At 33.0% G+C, this 25,948-nt stretch overlaps 3 protein-coding genes across 4 annotated transcripts; all 3 read right to left on the bottom strand.

Moving 5' to 3' along the window:
- Nucleotides 1–774: 774 nt before the first annotated feature.
- LOC122582011 (probable glycosyltransferase At3g07620) lies at nucleotides 775–4,157 on the bottom strand. 2 transcript variants are annotated; one of them, XM_043754354.1, is made up of 5 exons: nucleotides 3,676–4,157; nucleotides 3,441–3,565; nucleotides 2,942–2,989; nucleotides 2,175–2,523; nucleotides 775–1,506 (listed from the first exon to the last, which is right to left on the bottom strand). In XM_043754354.1, exons 1-5 carry the CDS (start codon nucleotides 4,093–4,095, stop codon nucleotides 844–846), a joined length of 1,605 nt encoding a protein of 534 aa, XP_043610289.1. In that variant the 5' UTR covers nucleotides 4,096–4,157; the 3' UTR covers nucleotides 775–843. The 2 variants fall into 2 exon arrangements, with proteins under 2 accessions (XP_043610289.1, XP_043610290.1); XM_043754355.1 differs by lacking the exon at nucleotides 2,942–2,989 and having other exon boundaries at nucleotides 3,676–4,156.
- Nucleotides 4,158–6,464: 2,307 nt separating this feature from the next.
- On the bottom strand, nucleotides 6,465–17,448 carry LOC122583915. The gene is made up of 11 exons (XM_043756286.1): nucleotides 17,293–17,448; nucleotides 15,952–16,894; nucleotides 15,809–15,862; nucleotides 13,328–14,326; nucleotides 11,490–12,383; nucleotides 8,518–8,670; nucleotides 8,123–8,229; nucleotides 7,648–8,020; nucleotides 7,340–7,390; nucleotides 7,068–7,240; nucleotides 6,465–6,932 (listed from the first exon to the last, which is right to left on the bottom strand). Exons 2-11 carry the CDS (start codon nucleotides 16,882–16,884, stop codon nucleotides 6,527–6,529), a joined length of 4,143 nt encoding a protein of 1,380 aa, XP_043612221.1. The 5' UTR covers nucleotides 16,885–16,894; nucleotides 17,293–17,448; the 3' UTR covers nucleotides 6,465–6,526.
- A 4,637-nt stretch (nucleotides 17,449–22,085) lies between these two features.
- LOC122581344 (probable glycosyltransferase At5g03795) lies at nucleotides 22,086–25,287 on the bottom strand. Its single transcript, XM_043753562.1, has 5 exons — nucleotides 25,179–25,287; nucleotides 24,400–24,962; nucleotides 24,140–24,270; nucleotides 23,548–23,899; nucleotides 22,086–22,877 (listed from the first exon to the last, which is right to left on the bottom strand). The coding sequence occupies exons 2-5, from the start codon at nucleotides 24,931–24,933 to the stop codon at nucleotides 22,209–22,211; spliced, it is 1,686 nt and encodes a 561-aa protein (XP_043609497.1). The 5' UTR covers nucleotides 24,934–24,962; nucleotides 25,179–25,287; the 3' UTR covers nucleotides 22,086–22,208.
- Nucleotides 25,288–25,948: the final 661 nt, after the last annotated feature.

Here is a 25,948-nt window from a genome sequence, read left to right as displayed (position 1 = left end):
GCTAAACACTCTCCTATTTCTCTCCTGCCATATAAAATAGACAGTTGCAGCCAACACTAGTTTGCTCACCACCACCACAATATTATTCTGGACTCTATTCTTAGCAATCCCATGCATCAGTTTCTGCAAATTAGATTCATTCTGCATCATAGGAGTTAATTATGTCATAATACTCCATATATTCTTTGCATAAGCACACTGGAAGAACAAATGTTCATGACTATCTTCTTTTCCTTTGCAAAATGCACACTGAAGTGTAACATTTTGCTGCCATTTAAGAATAAAGAATATTCGATCATCTTGTGTGCGCTACCAAAATCTCCAACCATTGTGAGTTTGTAAATTTGAAGGGGTTGGCAAGCCCAATCACTTTTGGCTTTGTGGTGTTACATTTTGGGTTATTGCGATGAACTTGGCCGATCTAATAAATTTAATATATGTTAGATAGATTAATTTGACTCTACTCGATACTATAGATCAATTACAGTTATGAGTCCATCAGGATTTTCTAATGCTATGTGAAATAATGAAATCTTGTAAAGTAGGTTATATCATTAGTCATTACCAATTTACTCGTAGTTTTTTACATACTTTTTTGACTGAATGGGCTTGTAATTTCCTTTAAGCCCGTTAAGCAACCCCAATCAAAGATTTACAAAAGAGAATATCAAGCTTTTACAAAAAGAAAGTTACCTAAATATAATTAAAAGACAACCAACAACATTACAACAACGATACTGAATGAATCTGATGAAAAAAATGAAATCCAAAGAATAAAGTGTAAAATTGTGGAAGTATTTTATTAACTAATGTCTCTGTTCTACAAGACATTTGCTCATAACTCTATATGAAATTCGTTCTTAAAACTCTATTGTACCAAACAGAATGCAGAATCATATGAAATACATCATACTTAATCGGGTCCGAATGCCAAAAGAAATGTTCTCTTGCCTTTTTCACTCCCTCGTACATCTCAAGATACTTTTCTTGAGATATCGACAGCAATACATTCTTTAAATTTGCAATATCCTTCTCAAGTACAAAAACAGCAAACGACTCCCAGTTCAAAACCTCAAAGAAAGGAAGCACATAATTATCTGCTATAATCACAGGAATGCAGTTGTAAAATAATGACTCCACGACTCTTGGGGTATGTACTTCAAAACCTCTAGCACATATACAGTACTTGCTCGTTTTCATGTGGTTTATATAGTTTTTGTTACCTTTGACATGAGGCATTCGGCTTAATATTCTCATGTCTGTATCGTTTCCCCAATGGTTTAACAAAACGGGCCTGACATAACCGTGCATGTGTCCTGCAAAAAATGCTAGTATCGTTCTATTAGAGGGTGGTTCGCCTCCCACATTTTGTAGAGGATTATTTGCAAACCGTACGTATGTTGTTGGAAGTGAAACGTCTTTCCCTATGCTGAAACCTCTCTGTATATCAGCATTACAAAGGGCTCTTATGGTATTCAGCAGACGTCCCCTAGTTTCCGCCGGGGCCTGAGCAATTGAAAATCATAGTAGGTATATTAGAATAAGGAAATGTTAACCTTCCATATTATACCTTCCATATTAAAAGCTCACACTTGAATTTAATGGTACAAGTACAACTATATAATGCATGTTAACCATAGAGTTGTCATTAGCAAGAGTGCAAGACCATACAAAAATGACTAAAATACAATTGTCTTGAAGATCTTATAAACCTTTCTATATTAAGGGGAAACTGAAGATACATATAATGTATCTAAAGATGAAGGTTCAGAAAACAAAGTGGCTTCCATATCATTCATAGATGTAGCTCAAAACTAAGGATGACACTTAATTGTCTCATACATTGCATATGACGTAGTGTACATAGTTTAAGTCTAAAAAATCTAATATTATGTAGGTTAAAGGGACAATATTGTAAATAGTGAGTCGGTTATAACAGACTGACAGTTAGGAAACTAGAGTTAGTCAGACGTCTATATGTATTGTTTTATGTATTATATATAATTCTGAGTTCTTGAATAAAATAAAAAAATTCCCCAATATCCTCTCTCAAATTTACTTTTCTATTAGAAACAAGACATCAATAATTAGAAATCCTGAGTTTAGATGGAAACAAAAGTATAAAAAGTAGGTCTTTCTATATTAAGAAACTAGATGAAAGAAGAAGAACATACCCAATCATGGCAAGCAGATAGGAAATGATCTGATCCATTAGTTCTGTTCCAGAATGGATATTTTGTTATAAGCATTTCAGTGTGATTTTTCATAAACTGAATCAGATTATCACGACTGTGGGAATGAGGAATGTATAGTGTCAACTGTAGCAAACGTGAACTAAACGGTATGTAAAACAAATGAGCTTCATTGGGGTCTTCTGTTACAAACTGTTTGTTTGTTTCCATCAACTTCAAGAACCAACCCTCGGATGCATATATTCCCTCTAGTATCCAATCATGGAAAATTGGCTTTTCCCCATCTTTGTAAATGTAAACTTTGAGCATCTTCTCCATTAAATCATAACTCCTGCAATCAGATCGGTTTACTTGTTTGTATAGTAGAACAAGCACTAAATTGCATGGTAATTATAACTAGATGTCATCAGACATTGTTTTCTATTTCAAGGGTAATGGGCTAGTGATACAAAACTGCTATTTTTCACAAAAGATATGTTTTATGCAGCATACAGCTTTTACTTGCACACTAGATCATTGATTTATTTTTTTAACGGTATTCTATTCTACTCCTACTAAATTACACGTATGTCTGAGATGAAACCCATGACTCGCAAAAAACCCCTGGTAATCACCCCCAAAAATCTGGGAAGTGGGATTCAAACCCAGGTGGATCCTCCCCTCCCAAGGTCAAAGACCTTACCAATGGGCCACCAACCCCATTGGCACTAGATCATTGAGCTAACAAGGGTTCGTATTATGCAATGCACCTGTAAAAATGTTCCTTCTCGGTTATTGAACTAGTAATGTGTTCCACCCTGGTAATTGAAAAAACAGATATTCAAGTGGCGGAGCACATTTTACAACAAAAAGAGGAGTTGCATAAAACTAGCCATTTGTGTAAGCACATTACTATTACATGTCACCAGTGGCGGACAAGAAAATACTTTCACAAGGGCCAAGCACTAAGGAGGGTTGGATAGCGGTCTAGGCATGACCAATTTTTGGTATGTCAAAACGGATTGGGTCAAGTCGAGGAAACTCCTCAACAATATTGTTGTTTATTTCTAATATCTTTATGAATTCTAATTTGTTGGTTAGATTTCGGTCAAAGCATATTATTTGCTGTTGTTTTGTGCTCTATGATTCACATATTATTCAAGTTTAACATTTGAAGAACAGTGGCATACATGAGAAAACATGAGCTAATGGTACCTTATAAATAAAAGTCAAAATAGAGTTTATTTGAATAGATGTCATATATGGTACCTGATAAACTTGGAAATATTCCGATAAATTGGGGCATAAAGCCCTGTCTCATTGTTTGTGACGACCGCATTCTCAATTTGTGATTTTGCTTCGAGCAGTTGTTGATCGACCCTTGATTGAGCTGGCTGTCATTGAAAAAATCGAGAACCTATCAACAATTTGAACATTATATCAACAATGTTTACAAGTAAATTCAAATCGACTAACCAAATCACATATGAAGTCATATACATACGACTAAATGAGGCAAAGAATGACTTTTCTGAAGCATTTCATTCATCTGAGAAATCGACATTACTGGCAAAGTCTCCATATTAGGCTTTTTCTTATCAACCATGGAAGGATTAATCAAAGACGATACATTTTTCGTGTCAACGTCTCTTGAAGGGGCCTCACTGTTAATTTTTGACCCGTTAACAACTAGATAAGTATCATTTAAGTTGTGTGACTTGAGACTATTATTCGTCCCATTATTCGAGAAATAACTTTCTTGAAGGAAAGAAGCCTTGGCACCAGAAAGTAAAAATGATATGCTACTGAATACTGGAAGTTCATAATACTGAACAGCCAATACAACGGCTGATGTAATTCCGAATAACCAGATCCATTTTGTAGTTTGCTTCGGATATAAATACTGAAGATATCCATGATCCATGTATATATCAAACCAGTTAAAATCCAAATAAACGGTTTTAAGAGATTGTTATCCAACGTTTGGTCTGATCAAATCTGTGAGTAAAAAATAAAATAAAATTGATTAAACAAGCTATAGATTTTTCATTTCTATGGTAGTATGAAAACCCAGCCTCTGAATAACAAACTTAATATACGCCTTGATCATTATTTTTTTTTTGTACACTTTTATTAATTGTTTTTTGCACATGATATATATACCTGTTTGATCGCTAAATATTAGCCATTATGCAGAGTCATATCACACATCAAGAGTTAAATTTTCATACTCATATTTTATTATATTTTGTAAAAAATGAACAATATAGAAAATAAATAGTAAGAGCTAAGAAATTGGAAAAGAGATAACGTACAGATATTTGATGAATTTAAACTTATTTTGATCGCTTGCTGAGTTTGGTTGAGATCCAAATTATACAGAAAACTATGTACTGTTAAAGTGGAGTGAAATGAAGTCAAGTTTGAGAAAATGAAGGTGGGAACATGAGCAGAATAAGTCACGTTACATGTGTCCCAAACAAATAAATATTTTAATAGGTTAATGGTTCTTGTCACATGAAACTTTTACTCATTATGAAAGACTAATATAAAATATCTTAAGTTTGATTCCGCAAGAATATCATTTTTTGGATTGTTACAGCAAAGCTTTTTACTATATGTTTGTTAACAATATTTAAATAAAGAAAATATATAAATAGATGTCCCCCAAAAGAAAATAACCAGAAAATACAAGATAAAACCAAGAACAAAACCTTAGAAATAAACAATAAGAAAGTAGACACTATTCTTTCAGTAAGATTTGATGAAGATCAGAAGTAACAAACTGACAAGTAGACACTATTCATTCAATAAGATTTGATAAATGTTATTATCGGAAAAATCTGTAACGGCTATATATGTAGAACTAGTTAGTCTGGTCTATTATATACTAACCAAAATACTAATTTGTAAGATTTTAGAACCTTTAAAAGTAAGCAGAAGCATATAAAACACAAATAATTTATAACATTTAAAGCAAAATCAGAGCACCTTCCCTTGTTGGAATCTCATAAAGATTTTGCCTTTACTAAAAACACATAGTTAGAGATGATTAATAGTACTTATTAGTTAGCACATGCCTTACAAGTAGGAGGTCTTGGGTTCAAGACTTGGGAAGTACATAGGAAAGTCTTTCTATGAAGGGATAAAGTCATGGGAGTGTAACCAACTATGACCAAAAGGCTATGTAATGTACCCATCTACTCGACTTGTTATTTAGTGTAACCAACTTTGTTTTTTGGATTATGCAATGTAAACAACCGGTTAGTCATCAAGTTACTGGTTACCACTTTAATTTTTTATTTTATTAAAAAATTGTCACCTTCCTTAATGATCTGTTCGGTAACCTTTTCATGAAGGATTTCCACTTCAGTATCGACTTAATGATCCCTGATGACATTAGCATTTGAATTTGCATCATTTCAGAAAACTATATTAATTCATAAAAAGTTGCACTCGTAGTTGACTAGTTGTACAGGAAGTTAACATAAGAAAAAAAGTATACAAGTAAAGAAGTTCTAAAATCACTATGGAGTCACTCGGATGCCATCATGCGCTGCTCTATTAAGGTCGTTTACTCGGTTTGTATAATAGTCATTAAGAAAATACCATAGAACAAAACACCATTTTTTCCGGCAAGTGTTGGATTCGAAAACTTTTGGTCAGGGTTTGTGCGGGATCAATTTTTGAGTCGATTGGTGTTAGTTTCAAGTCTTAATTTGAAGAAACAACAAAGTTATCATGATTTTAATTTTTCCGGCGAATCACCGTTTTTTGCGGCGAGTGTTGGATTCGAAAAATTTTGGTCAGGGTTTGTGCGGGATCATTTTTTGAGTCGATTGGTGGTAGTTTCAAGTCTTAATTCGTACAAACAACAAAGTTTTCGCGATTCTAATTTTTCCAGTGAATCACCATTTTTTTCGGTGAAACAACTATGGCCACATGTGTGTATAACCTGATGGAAACCTGTTGTAGCAGGTTGGTTACATTGCATAACCCAAAAAACAAAGTTGGTTACACTAGATAGCAAGTCGAGTAGATGGGTACATTACATAGCCTTTTGGTCATAGTTGGTTGCACTCCTATGCCTTTATCCCTTCTATGAAGGTTTGGCTTGGGTATACCCAGGTTCAAGTCTGAGGAGCAGGGTTTCCCCCCATCGGGTATTTGAAATAGGCATTTCTACTTCGAGGGAGCTCTTTAGCGCGGACCCGGTTAAGACAACGTATGTTAGACCTCCCGCTGTCGAATCGCGACACGAAGTTTCAAGCGAAATTCACCTTTTTAAAAAAAAAAAAAAAAAGAAAAAGATGATTAGTAAGAACACAAAATGACCAAATATTTTCTTAGACATTTCATATTGGTCGAAAATCGACACCACATACAATAAGGCCACACATAGTTCCTTCATAGCATCTTAACTTTAGATGCATAAGACGATGATCATCAATGAGCTTCTTACTTGAGTTGAATTCCCACAGGATAACTTCCATCAATCCATATTCTCTCAGTTTGGGAACCCTTATAGTGGGGTGTAAATTTATTGGGCTAGGCATCCTAAAATAAAGAAATTTGCTCTCTTTGTTTTTCCTAACGAGTACATCCTGTACTTTTACTGGACAATGCAGACCATGACATTTTTGGGATAGCTTGAATATGAGATGGCATGCATAATCTGTATCTGGTGACAACTTTTGAGTTTCAATCTTGCATCTGATCCGAAACTCTTGGTGAGATAGAAGCTCAGCCACATCAACAAATCTATATGTATGATAAAAGCATAAGAACCCACTCCAAAGTGTCGATAAAAATCATTATCCTTAGATATGAGCATCATATGTGCTAGATAATTAGGAGATATGTATTAGTACACATAAGGTGGTTAAAAAGGCAAACCTGGATTCGGTAAGAGATCTCCAGTTGATAGACTGAACATTAAAAGAGTCATCTAAAACCATACTAGCTGGAAACATGAGCGACTTATTTTCTTCTGGTTTGCTTAGGTGTTGTTTGTTTTTGAAGACATAAAGTGTCTGCAATCTGATTTCATCTGTTTTTGAAGTCATAAACTGTTCATCAAAGATTTAAAAAGTGCATATATAATTAGCAAACAACAGAATTCAAGTTTCGGATACATAGAAATTAATTTTCAGAACAAAAGAGAAAACCTTTTCACCCTGTTCGTGTTTGGTTCTTATGCTAGAATCAACAGTCAATTGCTGCAAAATAAAAATAAAAATGCATGGCCATGTTATATAGTTTTAGTTGAAAGATGAAATGAAATACATTAATTCCAAAATAAAAAGATATAATGAGAAAAACGTTATTGTACATCAACATGTATTTCATAAAATGATGTAATATGCCATTTGATAGTTGTATTGTATGTAAGTGTAATTATTATAAATGTGATATAAAATAGCAACATATTATTTTGTTCAGCGAACAGAAAATTCCAGGGAAATAAAGTGCGTACATTCAAACTTGAATCATGGATGGCTCGAAACTCGATGCCTTCAACATAGATTGCACCACTTCCGCAGTAGTATCGTGAAAAACTCTCTAAAATAACCTCAAATACTGCATTATCTTTGTAATGCAAGAATCGCCACAATTCTGTCATCATCCATCCATCCTCTCTCCATCTAGCGAAGTATGCATATAAGGTTTTGCTCCCCATTTTCAACTTGAGGTTCACATATACTGGTTGATTTGAAGACTTTCGTGGATCACAAAACTTAAATATAAGATATGCACCATAAATCACACTTGGAGATAAAAACTGAGGTTTTATATTGATTTTGATCTGCAGGTCTGAAATGTTCTTCATCTTCACCACTACTGGAAACCTGCATACATCATTCAGTTGAAGTCTAAATTAGCCATTTCATTTTTTCCCCACTTAAAACACATTATGCTTTCGCAAATGCAGAGAGGACGAGAAAAAACACCTTGAATTTTTTAAAGATTTCCACTTTAAGGATGTAGGATTTTCATAGGAAAACATTCTTGCTGATATCATTTCATTCTTATCTCCATTATTGCTTAAAGAAAACCACTGGCACACAGAGCAGAGCAAAACATATAAAACTCAGACTCTTTATCCACTGATGAATTTAGACCATCACTTGGAAGAAAATCTATAATTGATGTTTTATTTGGAATCGAGAGCTGAGGAAAGTGATAAAAATCCATTATACACTAGTACTATTAGCTTTAATCATGCACGACTGTGAAAACATTGTACATGAGTATGTCAATTATGTTGACAAACGGCTCGGATCAATGTAGGTCAACCTGTTTACGCTTTTTATCCAACGTATATAAGATTAGAGGATATAATTACCACTATTCCATCTTGAATGAGGATTCCTTTGGAGAGCATATCATAAAGATCTTTCTTCTTTTCAACAGAGTAAAACACGTCAGGGGTTTTTGACAACTGAATTATTTCTAAGTAGTCTCTAGGTAGTTTTGGCTCCCATATTTCATGATCCTCCTACATGTACATTAAACCAAAAATATAAATATATTATATAATACATGCATATTCATTTAGATACTCATTTAAGTTCTATTTTGAAAAATAAAATAATATATATACACCAATATTGACCTTTAAACAGAAAGTCATGTAAACTAGTAAACAGATGAGGTTTTCTCTATATAGGGAAGGTGATTCTTTTTACTCAGATGTAGCCACCTAATGGGGTATCCCGAGACCATTTCCAAACGTTAAGATTATACTAGCTGGATTCGAATCTGAGACCTCTTGTAAAGATCCAAAGATGTTAACCACTAGTCATGTATTCTTAAAAAAAAGAGGTGCTTTTACTTTGTACATTCTTCTGCTAAATAGTCTTGATACCTAATGATATATCCAATTAGAACCGGTAAAGTGGACCCAAATGAATTGATTTCGATCCACCTGGAAAGTAATAGAAAAAAGCTGGATAATTATATGGGCTATTCATAACTTTCAGGCGGGTCCTGCTGGACAGTGGTAACCAAGTCGGTAATGGACGGTATCTCTACGTCCCATACATTCTACTGCTATTTACTCTATACTCTTTTTACTTTTACGATTTTACCACTTCACATCCCGTCAAATTAAAAAAATACTAAAGTCAAATACTAACACTCACCCCATGCTAACGAATCATAATTATATCTAAACAGGACAAAAGTTTAAAAAGCAATTCAGCTAGTTTTTTGGTTTTACATACTTAATTTTCATTATATATAAAGAATTATCTTCCTTTTTTTTTTTTTAACATTCAGTCGGTATACGACATCACGGAAACCTCACCGTATAATGGTGAAGCCTTGCACGTACCCTAGACAACGAGATATGTATCATGAGCCATTAGAAGTATTCAGAGAGAAAAACTCAAGGTTTGTCATCCCTAAAAATCGAACTGAAAACCTTGGATAAAACCAAGAGTGCCTCTAACCAACTGGGCAGGACAACATTGGCAGTTATTTTCCTTTTAATCAAAAAATTATAATATTAATTTATTTTAAATCTTGATATTATTTAATGTTATTCCCTTCCAATTTAATAGATGAAAATTTAAAGAATAGTTACTTCCAACATATCTTTGGATGTAAATTACAGTATAATTACTTTAATGGAAACTTATATATATTTATATATATATATATGTGTGTGTATGTATGTATGTATGGGGTGATCACGTAACGCGGCGGACCCCAATATGTCATGTAAAATCCCGTTAATCCTTTTGTCAAAGTATAATTGTAGATGTGAAAAGTTTGACTAAATAAATATGGTAAGTATTGATTAATATTTAGGATATGAGAGTTCACTAAATAACAAATTAAGCTTTAATTAAGATTAAAGTTAATTACAAAAATTGTCCTTGTGATTTACTAAAAATTAGAGTTTTTATCCTTAACTTTCATTTATTATGTTTTTGGTTCTTAACTTTTGAGCTCTATCAACCGTTTTAGTCCAAAACCGCTGACCTTTTGACATAAAGTGTTGATTTTTGAACAAAAATGTTGACTTTTGGACAAAAAGTGTGGACAGAGGTCAAAAGTTGGGGATCAAAAACGTAACTTATGAAAGGTATGGATGAGATATGTAATTATTAATAAACTATAGGGACGATTTTTTGTAATTAACTCTTAAGATTATAAGGGTAAAGGGGCGGTTTGGACATTTCGAATTTAGAAAAAGTGTAACTTTCAACGAGGGTCATAAAATCATTATAAGGAAGTATAAAAATATAGATATATAGGGTAATCCTATATATATATAAGGGAAATGATGGGTACCCAATATTATGTCTAGCCATGAACAAAAATTTTAGATGAGTTACAAATTAAACCCTTGAGTTTTATAAATACACAGAACTGCCCCTGATTATCACCTATGCAGTACCCAACATATGTACTGTAGGCGGTACATATGTTATCCCCATATATATATATATTATATGTTCTCAAAATAATTTTTCAATACATATATATATAATATAACCTTTCCTTATTTTTGGAACCTTTATTTATCCAAGATTCGTGAGAACTCCTAAACTATTTAAATTTCATTTGCATGTGAAACTTTATAAAACTTCATGTTGTGGAAATTTTTTTTTTTCAAAACCTTATATATAGTCATTTGTTCACATGTGAACGCAAATGTAAACAAATTCATTCACAAGTGAATAAAAGACTATTTTGAAGGTTTTGAGTTTTTTTTTCATATATATATATATATGTATAAGGTAGAGATCACATAATGAGGTAGCTTAAGGAGAGATGGGAAAGAAAGTTAATTTTAATTTTTGTTACCATGTTCTCTTAATTTATTTTTTTTATAATGCTCCTTCCCAAAAAAATTTAGAATAATTAAAAAAAAACAACTTACTCATGCGTAAGTAATTTTTTTATATTTTTTTGAAACCAGTTTACTAAAAATTTTTATAAAAAAATAAAACGAAAAGATAAAGAAAAGAAAAATTAAAAACCACATTTTCTCCCTTCTTTCCTTAATCCACCTTCTCATTTAATTTTTATCCTATGCATATGAACAAATTTACTTGTTAGTTTTTAAGATGGGTCATTTTTGACTAAAGTAATGACCCAAGTCATAATGGACCCGAACCCATTAGATACATTTTCGACAAGTATCTGTTTTGACCCGAACCCATACTGACCCGCTACCCAAACCCGCCCATTTTGCCACCTTCATGACTACAATATATAAATTACTTCAATGAATACCTGTATTGGTTTTTTTCTAGAGGCATTAAAGATATTTTCTTAAAGAAAATGTAACGAGTTAACACTTACTTGGAATTCCAATGCTTTCTTAAGTTGTACTGAAACCTGTTTTGCTGTTGGCCGTTCTTCTCTGTTTTTGTGTAAGCATTGGTAGGCAATTTTTTGAAATGTAAGCAGTGATTTTGGTACAACTTGTTCCCTTAGTCCCTCAAACACCAGTTCATCAAGTTTTCCTTCTTTGTAGTGGCTTATAACCAAAGAACTTAGATAGCTGGGTGGGAACCCCGGAACACATGCCATTCTCCCACACAAGAGCTCGAATAAAACGATACCAAATGAATATATATCAGATTCTCTAGATAAGAAACCTTTTTGCAAGTATAGGGGGTCAATGTAACCCATTGAACCGGAAGCATTCTCGACAACAAAGTCAATCTCTTTACTTTTTGGCATTATTATGGCAACCCCAAAGTTTGCAATTAGAGCTTTCCCTTTACCATTTAGTAGAATGTTACCACTCTGGATATCCTTATGTATCACCACATCTTGTGTTACAACACCTCCATGGAGAAAATTCAACCCATTAGCAACATCAATGCCTATCTTAAGTCGTTTTGTCCAAGTAAGACTAACATCTTTCACATGCATATCAAGACTCCCATCTGGTGCAAAGTCATGCTCGTAAAGAATGATTTTCTCACCGGCTTCGTTAACGTATCCTACAAGACCAATGATATTCTGGTGCTTATACTCGAAAAGAATTTCAAGTTCAATAAAAAATTGGAAATCAAAATGTCTATTTAGCCGCTTTGCAACAAAAGAGGTACGCCCATTAGCATGTTCGATTTCTCCAAAGTATACTTCTCCAAATACCCTTTTTCCAATCAATTTGTTAGGGCTGAAGTCTTGTGTGGCTAATTTTATGTCTAGGAGTGATATTTGGAGGTTGTCTTTGCGGTTTTCCTACGAATCATGAAACGCTTAATCAACTTCACATCTTTAAAGTGAATATAAGCTCAAATTATCCTTAAATTAGTCTCATTAATCAATTAAACACCATCCGTTGTGGGGTCTAGTGTTTGCGAGGATCACGTAGATATAGTGTTTATTACCACAAAAAGGCTTGAGAGAAGGGGTGACAGCGGTAGTCCCAACCATGACGGTTGACAAAAGGGGATGTGTGTGCAACTGGGCATGTGTTTGTGTTTGGGTCTGTGTTGAGCATGTATGTCAAGCAGTGAGTGTTTGGGTGTAGAATTGCAATAAATTTATATTTAAAAAAAATTCACATATGATTTAGTTTTGTTTTATTACCAACGACCCTAAGTCCAAATGGTCGAGTTGAGATATCCAGTGACTTTAATATTAAGGAGGTCATGGGTTTAGATCTCACAGGTGACAAACAACACTTGGGTTCCATGTTAGACCAAGTAGTTTTCTCTAACCTGTGGTAAGTTTTCTCCTATTTGAGAGTGGACATGATCGGGTAAGCCAGTGGCCCGTTAGTGATCTAAATTTGTTGTTAAAAGTATGCATTTGGTAGACAATGGTATTGACATCTCATTGGTGGTTCACTAATCCACGGGATTTGTGCAACATTTAACGCAATTTGAAATTACACAAGACACTTCTTAATCCGACATATTTCTATATGCTTAAAACCATTATCATACATGTTGAACTAAACGGGACTCCACCCAAGTCGCCTTTGAGTCCCCCCCCCCCCCCCCCCCCCCCCCAACACACACACAAAGGTGACTACTATCTTTGAATGAAGTAATTCCTCAGTTTGTAATTATCAAGTGTATGAAGACTTGTTGAATGGCTATCAAGAGGGGAAACAGTGTTACTATTTTGATAGCTATCAAGAGGGGAAACAATGTTACTATTTTAGATCGGCGACTTACCTGAAAGTCTAATGCCTTCTCAAGCTCCATGATGACGGTTTTCATTGTTGGACGTTGGGCTTGAGTTTCAGCCAAACATTGATATGCGATTTTAAAAAAAGTGTCCAGAGAATCTTGATTGGGTCCTTTAGTAAGGGTAAAAGTGTTTTCATCAACTTCTTCCTTTATCTTAGGATCTACCATTTCCATTAGTGTTCCCATAACGAAGTGTTGTCGTGCGATAGGTGCAAGTCCCTTATCATTTTTCTGTATGTAAAATGGATCATAGGCCAGCTTCCCAGACAAGATCTCGAATAAAACCACCCCAAAAGAGTAAATATCTGTTGCTATTTTCAACTTGCGTGTAACCATATATTCTGGATCTATGTAAACATTTGTACCTGCAACATTAGTCTCAAGATAACTAACTTGTTGAGAGCCTGGACCAAATTTGGAAAGCCCAAAGTCAGCAATCTTTGCTACCCAGTTATGGTCCAACAGAATATTATCGCTTTTTATGTCTCGGTGTATTATCCTCTGTACGTCCTTTGTGTGTAGGTAATTCAGTCCTTGTGCTATATCAAGGCACATCTGTAGACGTTTCGCCCATATAAGATTAGTCATGTTAGCAATGTTGCCCAAGTAGTCATCAAGGCTTCCATTAAAAGCATGCTCATAGATGAGGATCATCTCAGAACTTTCGTCACAAAAACCAAGAAGAGAGATTATGTTGCGGTGCTTACAGCCAGTAAGTGTTTCAACTTCTGCTATGAACCCTTGTTCTCCTTGTTTGTCTTCTCTATTTAAGATGCGTTTTATTGCCACAAGACTGCGTTTCTTGGGTAGTTCACAGTTAATATTCCCTTCCACTGCCATAGAATTGACGTTATCAAAATGTTCAAGTTCTGCTCTATACACCATACCATATCCCCCTGACCCAATGCGATATGTTTCAGCAAAATTACAGGTGGCCGCCTTTATATCATCAAGTCCAATCCTCAAGTGTTCTAAATGTTTCCACTGCAACAATTTGTTTTTAGGGAAAATGTAAGTAAGTATGAGTGTGATTAAAGATAGATTGCATACTTTTATAGAAATTTACAAATGACATCCACAGGATAATATTATAATGTTTCATTTAACTAACTTTTTATTTAATAATGATTACCTTTAATTTTGATTTTTTAAAAGTCAATGATCAGATAACAATTTATTTTTCTCAATGTTGTTCTTATGAGTTGTGACATATGACAACATAAAAATTTAATGGGCTTATCCCCAACTATATTAGGAATACATTGTATTACCCAAAACAAAGGGTACCTAGTATAATTATATATTCTATATAATCACTGGGTAGGAATACATTGTATTACCCAAAACAAAGGGTACCTAGTATAATTATATATTCTATATAATCACTTGTAATCTTGATTATTGACATAGGGGTTATTTTTATTGTTAAATAAAAATTAAATTAAAACAAATAGGATAAGATCTTGACCATTGAATGATGATAAAACTGGTGAACGAAGATTCACAAAGCATAAATATATAACATTTATGCACGAAGATTCACATATCACAAAAGTACAAACAAGCATATAACATATACAGTATTCATCAGAGCTGAAGCAGCATGGTTGGATCAGTGGTAAACATCTTTGCCTCTGGAGACAGAGGTCATGGGTTTGATCCTCATCCCATGCAAAGGTTGGAGGGCCTTTTCTACCATTTAGGTAGAAACTAGAAGCAACCTCTCTACTTAAATAGAAGTTAGGTGAAGACGGCACTGAACAGTTACTTAATTACTCTAGTATTCATCAGAGCTAAAACCAATTAATTTAATATCATGAATTCCATGATTTATCGGTACCAAAACATGATGCATACGATTTTCAGTTAAATAAAATGATTGTTTAACGTGTTCAACTTTTATAGTTGTTTTATCTGAACTGATGCCTATCAACATTATATACAACACAATTATTCTTTCAGCTGTCCCCAATCTAACAACATTGATTTTCAGGACGGGTCAACTTTAATGTGGCAGCTGACTTGCCAATTAAATATAAATATGACATAATCAAATTATTTGTTCAAAGAATTTCAAAAAGACAATATTCACATTAGTTAAGCATCCTTTTCTTTTGGATAATGAAACTTCTTCCTACAAAATTTTCCTAATATAATGTATATTTTCTTTTTAAAGTGTCAAGATCATTTTACTAGAGGATTTTTATGAATATATATCATGATTTTGGTTCAAATAAAACAAGTATCAGAATAAAACGATGTCTTTCTCTTAACTGAAAATCATTATGCATCATGAAAATTTTCGTGCATCATCATATATACTTGTGGTCTATGAATCTTCGTGCATCAGTTTTATCATGATCCAATCTTATTAGTTAATACTTGTTTTCTCTATATATCATTAGTTTCTTTTATTAATATTAAGATCATCATAGAATTGTGTGTGGGATGTAAAAGATTAACTACCTTCTGGCTATCCGGTGATGTCCCTTCAACTTCAGTGTTAACTGTGGAGTGTTCCTTTAAAAACAATTATAGCAGATAAGTTAGGAAATAGACTAACAATCATCATATTATAAATAGTATATGCAACCGAAAAATAGTCTTACAAGATTTTCACTTTTCAGCTGAAGCTCCAACGCCTTTTGAAGTCTTAAAACAATCTGATCTATATTTGGGCGTTCTGCTCGTCGCATCTTTAAACAGTGATATGCTGTTTCTGAGAAGTTGTTTAGAGACTCTCGGTCCATCTGTTTCCTTATACCCGGATCAATGATTTCATCCAGTTTTCCCTTTTCATAATGCGATCTGGCTATCGAACCTAAATGTCTATGATCCTCATCCATATCCGCGATCCGTGTTCTCTTATTGCACATGACTTCAAATAGTAGCAGCCCAAAGGAGTACAAGTCTGACTTGTGTGTCACCCTTCCAGTCTTATAATATGTTGGGTCCACATACCCCGGTGTACCACAAGGAGAACTGAGATGAAGACGGTTCCTTCGCGATGCTGGAACTTTCAAAGAAAGGTTAAATCCAGTAATCTTAGGTTCCCAGTTGTCATCCAGTAATATTTTAGAGCTCTTGATGTTACGATGTATCACACTAAAATCACGCCTCTCATCATAATGGATGTAGCTTAATGCATGTGCAACATCAACACATATGCGCAAGCGTTGACTCCATGTCAAGGTACTTGTTTCATTTAGATATTTATCCAGACTTCCATGGATCTCATACTTGCTTATAATAATCCTTTCATGATTCTCGTCACAAAACCCAACAATCGACACCACATTTCTATGCCTAAGACTATAAAGAGTAGAAATGTCCGTCCAGAACTCAATGTCACCTCCGCTTCTAGACCGATCTAACCTCTTTGCAGCGATCTTGATCAAATGGCCTTGCCAAAATAGCTTTCCTTTATAAACTCGTCCAAATCCACCTAGACCAATAATATTTTGATCAGCAAAATTGTTGGTGGCCTTTAGTATCTCTTCAAGTGGGATTTGTAAGTGAGCAAGCTCAATTGGTATAGACATGATACTATTTCTGTTTAGCCAAGCAGAGAAAAGAGTTAAAAACTTAAAAAGGGTATCTGATGCAACAAGGGTTTAACTATATATGGACTAAATTTTCATCAGTAAAGTTGTTAATGGCCTTACTATCTTTGTTTTTTCTTTTAAACTTTGGCCTAATTTTTAGCTGTATGAAATATGAATCAATTTTAAACACTCATGTAATTAAAAACAAATACCTCAAATTATTAAGTCAAAAGAGCTTGGGAGGATGTAGCTTGGAGAAAATTTATGTGGTCTTCTCAGGGGATTAGATAATTAAAAAAATATTGTAATAAAAAAATAAAAGAAGAAACGACTAGTGAAGTATATAAATCAACAACTGCAAATCAAAATATAGAATAAAAAATCGGATATAGAAGCTACACTCACAGCAGCTACTGATGAAGAGTTCGTGGTGATAACGCAGTTTACCAAAACTGGCAAAGAATCAGTCGATTTCAGTGACGTTATTGCTGTTGATTAAGATCCAAATATATCAAAATGATTTGCTTCAAATGTATAGAAATGAAGTGAAGGAATAAGAAGAGATGAGTTGAAAAGTGGATCATCCATTGACTACGCTAAATGAATATTTTAATTAGTCAATGTTTTTTACTGGGACCAACGATTAGTCAACGCGAAATAAAAAAGTAGGACTAGTCGAAACAAACACTTTCGGCTAGGTTTGGATTAAAATCGGCTGGTCTAAAACAATCTATACTATATAGCAGATTTTTCTTAGATTTTCAACATTGAACTTAAAATTTTCAATATTGATTTTAAGTACTTTTTCTAAAATGTCTCTCCTATCTATTCTATATTTATCTAAAATAATTATAATACCCAGGGGCGGATCCAACACTATAAATGGGGGGCTGATGAACCCAGCCAACTCAAGCCCAATAGCTTTGATTTTGATGACTTACTTAGAATGACCCCAGCCCAAAATCCCAAATGAACCCAGTCCAACTTAAAAAAACCCAATGCTTCTTAGAAAAAAAAATTCCAGGATCCAAATTAACTAATTAAAATAAAAACGTAGATGTATAAGTGTATCATTGTCTTAGCCTTTGGAGATTTGGTGAGAGTTTTCAAGGTACAAGATTAATAACAACAGCAACAACTATTCGACTATTTTACATTTGATATTTAACGTGTATTCTAAATCCTCAATTTTATTTGATATTAGGTCATAATATTATGAATTTTGTATTGGTAAGCTTTTATTTATGATTTATTTCAAATCCCCAAATTTTCTTAGTATTAGGTCATAATTTTATAAATCTTTGATTATTCTATTATGAATATCATAAATTATGAATTTTTTTATGATTCAACTCTAGTTGAAAAGATGCTAGTTTATATTTCTTTAAGTTGTTTATGTAAAACATTATTAATTTTATTAGTTATATTTGTTTTATTAGGAGACATGGAGGAATACTTGAAAAGAAAATTATCTTCTTCAAGAGATGATGTTATTAGCAGCGAATCTTCAACTAGAAATATAGCTCATAGTATTTAATGTTATTTGTATGTTGATTTTAGGCTGTTTTAGGTTATATTTAGTATTGTTTTGATGTTGATTCTGCTGTATTTAGTGGTTACTGTGGTAGATAATTTCGTGATCATAATTTTGATGTTGATTTTACCATGATGCTATTTTGCTCAAGTAAGTCTTACTATTTTGAGGTTACGATGAGGCTATTTTACCGTGAGGCTATTCCAATGTTTTGAAGATATAATTCTTTCGCCCCCACCCTCTCATTTTCCTGGATCCGCCACTGATAATACCCTTTTTCTCTCCTCAAATCTCAACCAATCATTTTTTTTCTCTCTACTCCATAAATCATTTATTCCTCCAATTCATTTAAAATCTTTAATCTCAAAAACCATACATTGATAAATTATAAAAATTGTATAGGTGTTCTTAAAATTTCATGCTCTTTCATTAGAGATGTCATTCGATATACTTTCGACAAATTTTAAAATCTGAGGGCGGAGCCCCTACGGCTAAGGCATTTGACTATCATACTCTATGACATATCAACTCCTATAACCTATCATACTCTATGACCTAGGTATTACCCCACCATCTCACCGTCGCAACGCGCGGGTACTTGCTCTCGTTCTTATTCACAGTCTAACCCACCAACACTATTCATTAAAAAACTAATTTTTCAATCTTATATTTAACCAACCAAACTAAATCTAACATTTACGCTCCCATTAACAACCCAAACAAACAACTCTTTTAACAAAAAAAAATAATTTATAATTGATATCTCTCTATTTAAAACTAGATTATGCCTCATGCGATCCATTGTAATATACATGTTACACTAAATTGATTATAAATATAATATTTTAAGTAATATTATTTAAAAACAGTGATTAACATATATACTTCAAGAGTATTTATTTATTTATGTTAATAATCTAACTGTCAATTTTAATTAGTTTTAATATTAGATAAAATTATATATAATCTAGTTTTATATTATATTAAAGTGAATTATATTTCACAAACAAAGATAATCAAATACAAAGAAAAATATAAAGAGATAAGTTACAAGGATCGACAATTATATTATCATTGTCTTTTAATTAGTTTTAATATTCATTGAATATCTATCGTATTTTGCAAAAAATATATAAATATTAAGTTAGATTTAGTGGTTTCTGCATAATATTAAATGTTAGAGGTCATGACTTCTAATTTTATATTTAATTTTTTTATATGCTATTTAGAATTGATAAAATAAAATAAAATAATAGCCACGTAGACAAATGATGAAGTGGCAAATAAAGTGTCACACGAACACTAAAAAATATAGATTTAAATAGATTTAAATATCAATAAAACATTAAATTACTAGAAAATGTCACCTAAGCAAAAAAACCTACTTGGCATGAAAAGAAAAACGTCACCTAGGAAAAAAACTATCATTTTTTAGTTATATAGAGAGACTAATTAAAATATCTTTTATAATTAATATTTCTTTTATTTAAAATATGACTTTAACAGGAACATATATATGGTTGCATATAGTCTTAAGGTCCATTTCTTTTTTTAGTCATTAAATAGTAATTGTATTAAGTGGTTGAATGTATAAATAATATATATATATATATGCATTAAGTAAAAAAATAGGTAATTGACAGATATTTTTATTTATTAAGTAAAATAAAACATAAAATTTAACTAAATATATTAAATACTTAGTTTAACTGGAAGATGCATCCTTAGTTTTTCTCACAGGTATTAGGTTTGACTCTCATAAGTGACAAGTCTATGGAATTTTTTCCTGAATCACTTGTAACGGCTTATGGTCTACATCTCGTAGTCTAGAGTACGACTTGACCCTTATACGGTGAGGTGTTCTTTGATGCCGAATACCGACTAATTGTTTAAAATATATATATATATATATATACGAGTATTAAGTACTTAATTATTATGTAAAAAAAAAAATAAACCTTAATCTTACAAAATAAAAGAAAAAAATAACTACTACCATCATTAACTATAAATGTCATCTTCATTATTAAGTATATATCTCAAGAGATTAGTAATAACTACAGGCTTGGTAATATAAATAAATAATAATAATAATAATATGGCAACATGAACATATGAAATATATTGTATTAAAGAGCAAACTATTAGTCGAGTAACTAAATAAGTCAGGGTTTTTGAAAGAATCTTAGTGGGTCCAACCCACTATAAGCGACCGACCAAAGCAATTTTAATAGCGATGGGGAATTGGGGATGGCCTAAGGGCCAATATAGGACTTATTTAAAAACTTTTACGGATTTATGTATAGAGACGGGCTTAGATAAAAACTCGCATACTCAACAGGTATATTTGAAACTCACCCCAAACTCACACCCAATCCGTATATATCACATTACGTAATAATAAAATTTGTACTTTTATGAGTATTAAATAGTATAATTTGCTAATTGAGCCAACACGTGCTAGATTAAGAGAACTTTTTTTTCGCCTAAAGATTTGTATAAGCAAACAAATTTTAAAAACAAAAAATATATATGCGATGGAGATTTTTAACTGGATCCGGTCTTAGGTCTACCTAAACCCGGCCCATATCTGGCTTGAATTTTGATGTCATCCCCATTATCATTGTGTTTTACTTCACTAAACTAGAATTTTACTCGTCCAATACAACAGAATTAGTGATTAATCGTTTTAATTATAAGGTTCATATTATTAATATTTGATGAAATGAATTATTATATGGTTAAATTACATATTAATGGATGCGTAAAATAAGTAGTTGACATTAAAAATAATGCGATAAAAGTAAGTGATTGGGATTAATAATAATGAGTTGTATGAAAAATAAGTGGTTGTAATGTAATTGATTAATAATTGAATATTCTACTCATTCTGTCTCATTTTAACTGTCCTATTTTGACTGGTTAAATCGTTCTTCGAACTTTGACCGTATATATTTTTGTATGTGTTATATATTAGTTAATGAAAGTTATATCAATGAAAAATACACTAAAAACTCAATCAATTCATATATGTTATATTAAGTGTTATATTATACAAACAAAAATATTTACGGTAAAAGTTGAAAAAAAAAGACACAAAAAGTCAAATTAATACATTTAATATGGGACTGGGACGGGGAGAGTATGAGCTTAAAAAGTTTTGGAGTAAAATGAGTTGTAAAGGTGTATAGACAATGTTAAAATATTGCTGAGCTTTAGGGAGAATTTATACATGGAAATTTTTACTTCATGTAAATAAGGTACAAAATCTATAAAGCTATAGCATATAACTTCCCAATGCATGTATTAGGATGTGGTATGACTTGTATATCTCAAACAACAACTCCATTTAGATAGGCTGGCCAAAAGTATCTTCTAAATCCATTATGTGGGCTTCAGAGGTGAGCTTTTCCCAAGGTTTCGTGTTTGAGTCTTGGGTTTCTCATCTTAAGGTATTTTCCATGAGGAAAAGGTTGTAGGTCCAGCAAATCGCTAGTTAAAATTCTCTCGAGCACGTCTAAATCCAAACTAACTTTAAAAAAAAACGTGTATAATGTAGATGTCATAAGTTATACTCTTCATAAACCTAATATTCACCTACTAGGAATCCGAGGTCGCAAACGAGTAGCCTTGGAATTAGTCTACTCTTATACGGGTAGGATCGTTTGTAAGAGAAGAAAATTAAATAAAATTAACAATATCAGTGTCCAATAATTTTACGTATACAGTACTGAATGATCGGTAATGTGTATTTATATGACATCTGAATAAGTCAAAATGTATCTAATCACCTTGGGTTTACTCTAAGAACTCTAGTATACCATACTGAATGTAGTATCATATGAAAGATGTCATACTTGATTGGCTTAACATGCCAAAGAAAATGTTGTTGTACCTCTTTAACCCTTCGATGCATTTGCAGATACTTCTTGATTGGGATCGAGAGTAGGATATTCTTAAGATCCGGAATATCTTTCTCAGGAATGAAAACTGCAAACGATCCCCAATCCAAAACCTCAAAAAAAGGTGGCACAAAATTGTCAGATATAATCACAGGAACACATTCATAAAAGATGGATTCCACAACTCTAGGACTATGGACTTCATAACCTTTGGCACATATGCAAAACTTGCTACTTTTCATATAGTCAACATAGTTTTGGTCATCTTTGACTTTTGGGAGTTTTCTAAATATTTTCATGTCAGAATCTTTGTTTTCCCAATGGTGTAGTAGAATGGAACGAAGGTAACCATGCTTTTGGCCTGCAAAGAAAGCGAAAACTGAACGTTTTGAAGGAGGTTTACCTCCAATGTTTTTTAATGGACTTTGAGGGTAACGAACGTTTGCTTCTGGGAGAGAAACGTCTTTCCCCAATTCGAAACCTGCCTTTTCAACATCTGTGTTGCAAATGGCTCTTATGCAAGTACCCATGAACTGTCTTGTTTCATATGCAGCCTTGAAAGTTGAATATAAAGAAACATATCAAATTTCAGATGCCACAATTTGGGTTTGGGATTATGCATAGTGTTAAAAATGTAAATGCAATAAACTTATGGTACTTGTGAGCTTTTTTCCTACAGTTGCATATACTTTCGAAACGTAGTGTTGCTCTAAAAAAATGAAGTACAATGGTTTACAAAACTGACCACTCCAAGCATAACAAATCTGACATTCGAAACTAGAGGTTGCAGTTTCAGACCATCACTTATAAATTGGTTGTACAAGTTATCAAAGGGTCAAACTGGTTTAAGTGATTTAACTACAAATGAAAATGGCCTAAATGGGTCAAATGAGTCAAACGGGTCAAAAGTCATCCGAAAGTTATTAAAATGCAGAGGAAAACCTCCTAAATTGCATTAAAATGCTGGGTTATGTTTGTAGGAATATTTACAAAATCGTATTTAAGTACTGCATTTAACAAGCTAAAAGAAAATAACAAAAATGATTTTGCAGGTCAACCTAATTGGACCCAACCAGTTTTGACCCGCATTTTAAATAAACTTTTTGACGCATTATCCAACCCACCCAGCCCGATCATCTAGCCACGTCTACTCAAAGTCTCAAACCCAACAATTTGAAAGACCATTAATTGATTACCTACTCAGCTTATGACCATGTGGCTTACCCAATCATGGCAGGCAACAAGGAAATGATCGGCCCCACCAGTTCTATTCCAAAAACTGTATCGCCCTGCAATCATATCAAGGTAGTTCTTCAAGTATGACACCATTCTCTCCCGGTCATGAGATTTGGAATATAGAGTTTCTTTCAACAGTTTCGAGCTATAAGGAATGTAGAACAAATGGGCTTGTTTTGGTTTTCTAGTAACAAATCTTTTGCTTGTTTTCATTTGCTTCATGAACCATCCCTCAGATGCATATATTCCCTTCATAATCGCCTCTGGCTGATGGAATATCGGTTTCTCTCCCTCTTTATATATGTAAACCTTGAGAGTTTTTTCCATTAGTTCATAGCTCCTGCAGTTAGATACACAGATTTTTAATGGTTATCTGTGTACTTAGGCGAGTAAGGTGCTTTGACTAATGGTGGGGGACATACAACATTAAAGCGGAGGTCAGTGGTTCAAATCATACAGGGTCAACCAACATGAAAGACACTAACAAAAGGGACAATGCAATATATTAATGGTACAATAGATTAACAATAAAAGCAAATTCATGTTTCAAATCATAAGACTTAATTTAAGGTATGCTTACCTCCTAAACATTGAAATATTACGGAACACAGAAGGATAAAGGCTATCATCATCTTCACTGAACTGAGCATTCTCAATTTGCAACTTTGCTTTCAGCAACTGTTGATCAGCTCTCGATCGCCACCTTGGTTCCTATATAAATACAACTGAAACTGCATTAAAAAAGAAAAAAAAAAAAAAAAAAGAAGCATAACCAGTTCAAAAATTGAAAAAAGTCATGTTAACAACAAATTTTTGCATATGAGATAGGTGGTTTCATACCGTTGAATGAGAAGAAGCACGGTTATGGACTAAAATATCGTGCATTTCAGAAATCGAAACTACATTCTCCTGTTGCGTCTTATTAGGGACATCTATCACAGAAGATACATTGACCCATGGGACATTAATACTTTTCGTTGATGCCTCATCTTTTGTAAAATCACCAACCGAATTTGACACATTTCTGTCGTGGTCAGAACTGATAGAATCTAAAAGATTTATGGGAGCTGCTAAAGTAGTAGTAGTCGCACTAGCATTACCTTCAGAGTAACTGCTGGCAGTACTATTAACATCTTGTGTTATTTCTTCATATATTTCGGAAATCGGAGATGGGTTCTCTTGAGGAAAGCGTTCAGTTTTAGTGTTGAAAATATTGTTAGCCGAAAACAAAGATGATATAACATCCCCATACGGAAATTCTAGATACCGAAACACTACGAAAACGGCAAAAATCACTCCCCCAAAGTATACCAGTCTTTGAATTCCCCGTATATTACGCAGAATTCCGTATCCCATTATTAATATATGAAACATCAAAATACTTGTTTTCCGATCACACTACCCTGCAAATATTGAGAATAAATTATTTTGAGATTTTTTTTTTCCTGTAATGACTAACTCAAATATAGCCACAACCAAATTAACAAGTGACTACAATATATCCTACTACCCGTGTATATAAGCAGAGTTAGATGGTTTCTATAATGTTAGAATTCATATTATAGTTAAAACTGTATACTAATGTAATACGAGTATACTGGGAAATATTTTAGTATAACCTGTTATTGGCGAAGCCTCATGAATCAAGTATCTTGACTGGATTTCTTTAATCAGTTCTTTTAGAGTTCAAGATAAAGTAGAAATAGAGAAGAAAATGATATAAATAATTGAAGTGCATTATTTAACTTTTTTGCTGAAAGGCAAAGATACAACTTGTGATGCATGGGAGGGAAGCCGCCAGGCGCCATGTGTGATGTGTCAATGTATGTGTTTCACAATCATCTCTTTTTTTTTCTTTTTTTTAAAAATTTTTTTTTATTATTATTTTTTTTTGTTTAACATTCATAACTTTTATTGATATCAAAAACCAACAAGTGCTAGTGTGTACAAGGAAAATTACAACGATGAAAAAAAGTTAAAACTACACCATTTTGACCATTCAATACGGATTTTTGTGGATCTATTTGACATCCAAAGATAGCTTAATGATTTGAGCTCTGTAGTAGCATAACGGATTGATGGGGTCTTGTTATTGAAGATCTTTTCATTCCGGGTCTTCCAAATAATCCACACGTAAGCAAGGATGATCAAGTTGATGAGTTTGGACTTATTGTGACCAATGGATGGGTCTTTATGGAGCTCAAGGAGATTGCGGATTTGTGATGGTTTGACCAAAGAGATCTTGCACCACAACATAATGAAATTCCAAAGTTCGTCGGCGAAGGGACATTCTATAAACAGGTGGTATGAGGATTCATCTTTCATATTGCACAAAGAGCATTCTAAATTCGAGATTTGGTTATTTCTTTTGTGAAGCAGGTCCTTTGTG

This window comes from Erigeron canadensis, chromosome 9 (assembly GCF_010389155.1).
Source record: "Erigeron canadensis isolate Cc75 chromosome 9, C_canadensis_v1, whole genome shotgun sequence".
Taxonomy (NCBI): Eukaryota; Viridiplantae; Streptophyta; class Magnoliopsida; order Asterales; family Asteraceae; genus Erigeron; species Erigeron canadensis.
The sequence above is the reverse complement of the archived record's forward strand: the minus strand, read 5'-3'. Positions and strand labels throughout refer to the sequence as shown.

Excerpts from the sequence above, each read along its gene's own strand:
- LOC122582011 (XM_043754354.1), bottom strand. The coding sequence starts at position 4,095 with ATGGATCATGGATATCTTCAGTATTTATATCCGAAGCAAACTACAAAA. Across the intron at positions 3,566-3,675 it reads ATTCTTTGCCTCATTTAGTC|CCAGCTCAATCAAGGGTCGA; the intron begins GTATGTATATGA and ends TTTCAATGACAG. Across the intron at positions 2,524-2,941 it reads GAGAAGGAACATTTTTACAG|GAGTTATGATTTAATGGAGA; the intron begins GTGCATTGCATA and ends ATCTGATTGCAG.
- LOC122583915 (XM_043756286.1), bottom strand. The coding sequence starts at position 16,884 with ATGTCTATACCAATTGAGCTTGCTCACTTACAAATCCCACTTGAAGAG. Across the intron at positions 7,241-7,339 it reads AACACGAACAGGGTGAAAAG|TTTATGACTTCAAAAACAGA; the intron begins GTTTTCTCTTTT and ends TTTGATGAACAG. Across the intron at positions 6,933-7,067 it reads AGATCTCTTACCGAATCCAG|ATTTGTTGATGTGGCTGAGC; the intron begins GTTTGCCTTTTT and ends TCATACATATAG.
- LOC122581344 (XM_043753562.1), bottom strand. The coding sequence starts at position 24,933 with ATGTTTCATATATTAATAATGGGATACGGAATTCTGCGTAATATACGG. Across the intron at positions 24,271-24,399 it reads GTGCTTCTTCTCATTCAACG|GAACCAAGGTGGCGATCGAG; the intron begins GTATGAAACCAC and ends GTATTTATATAG. Across the intron at positions 22,878-23,547 it reads TTGTTGCCTGCCATGATTGG|GCTGCATATGAAACAAGACA; the intron begins GTAAGCCACATG and ends TCAACTTTCAAG.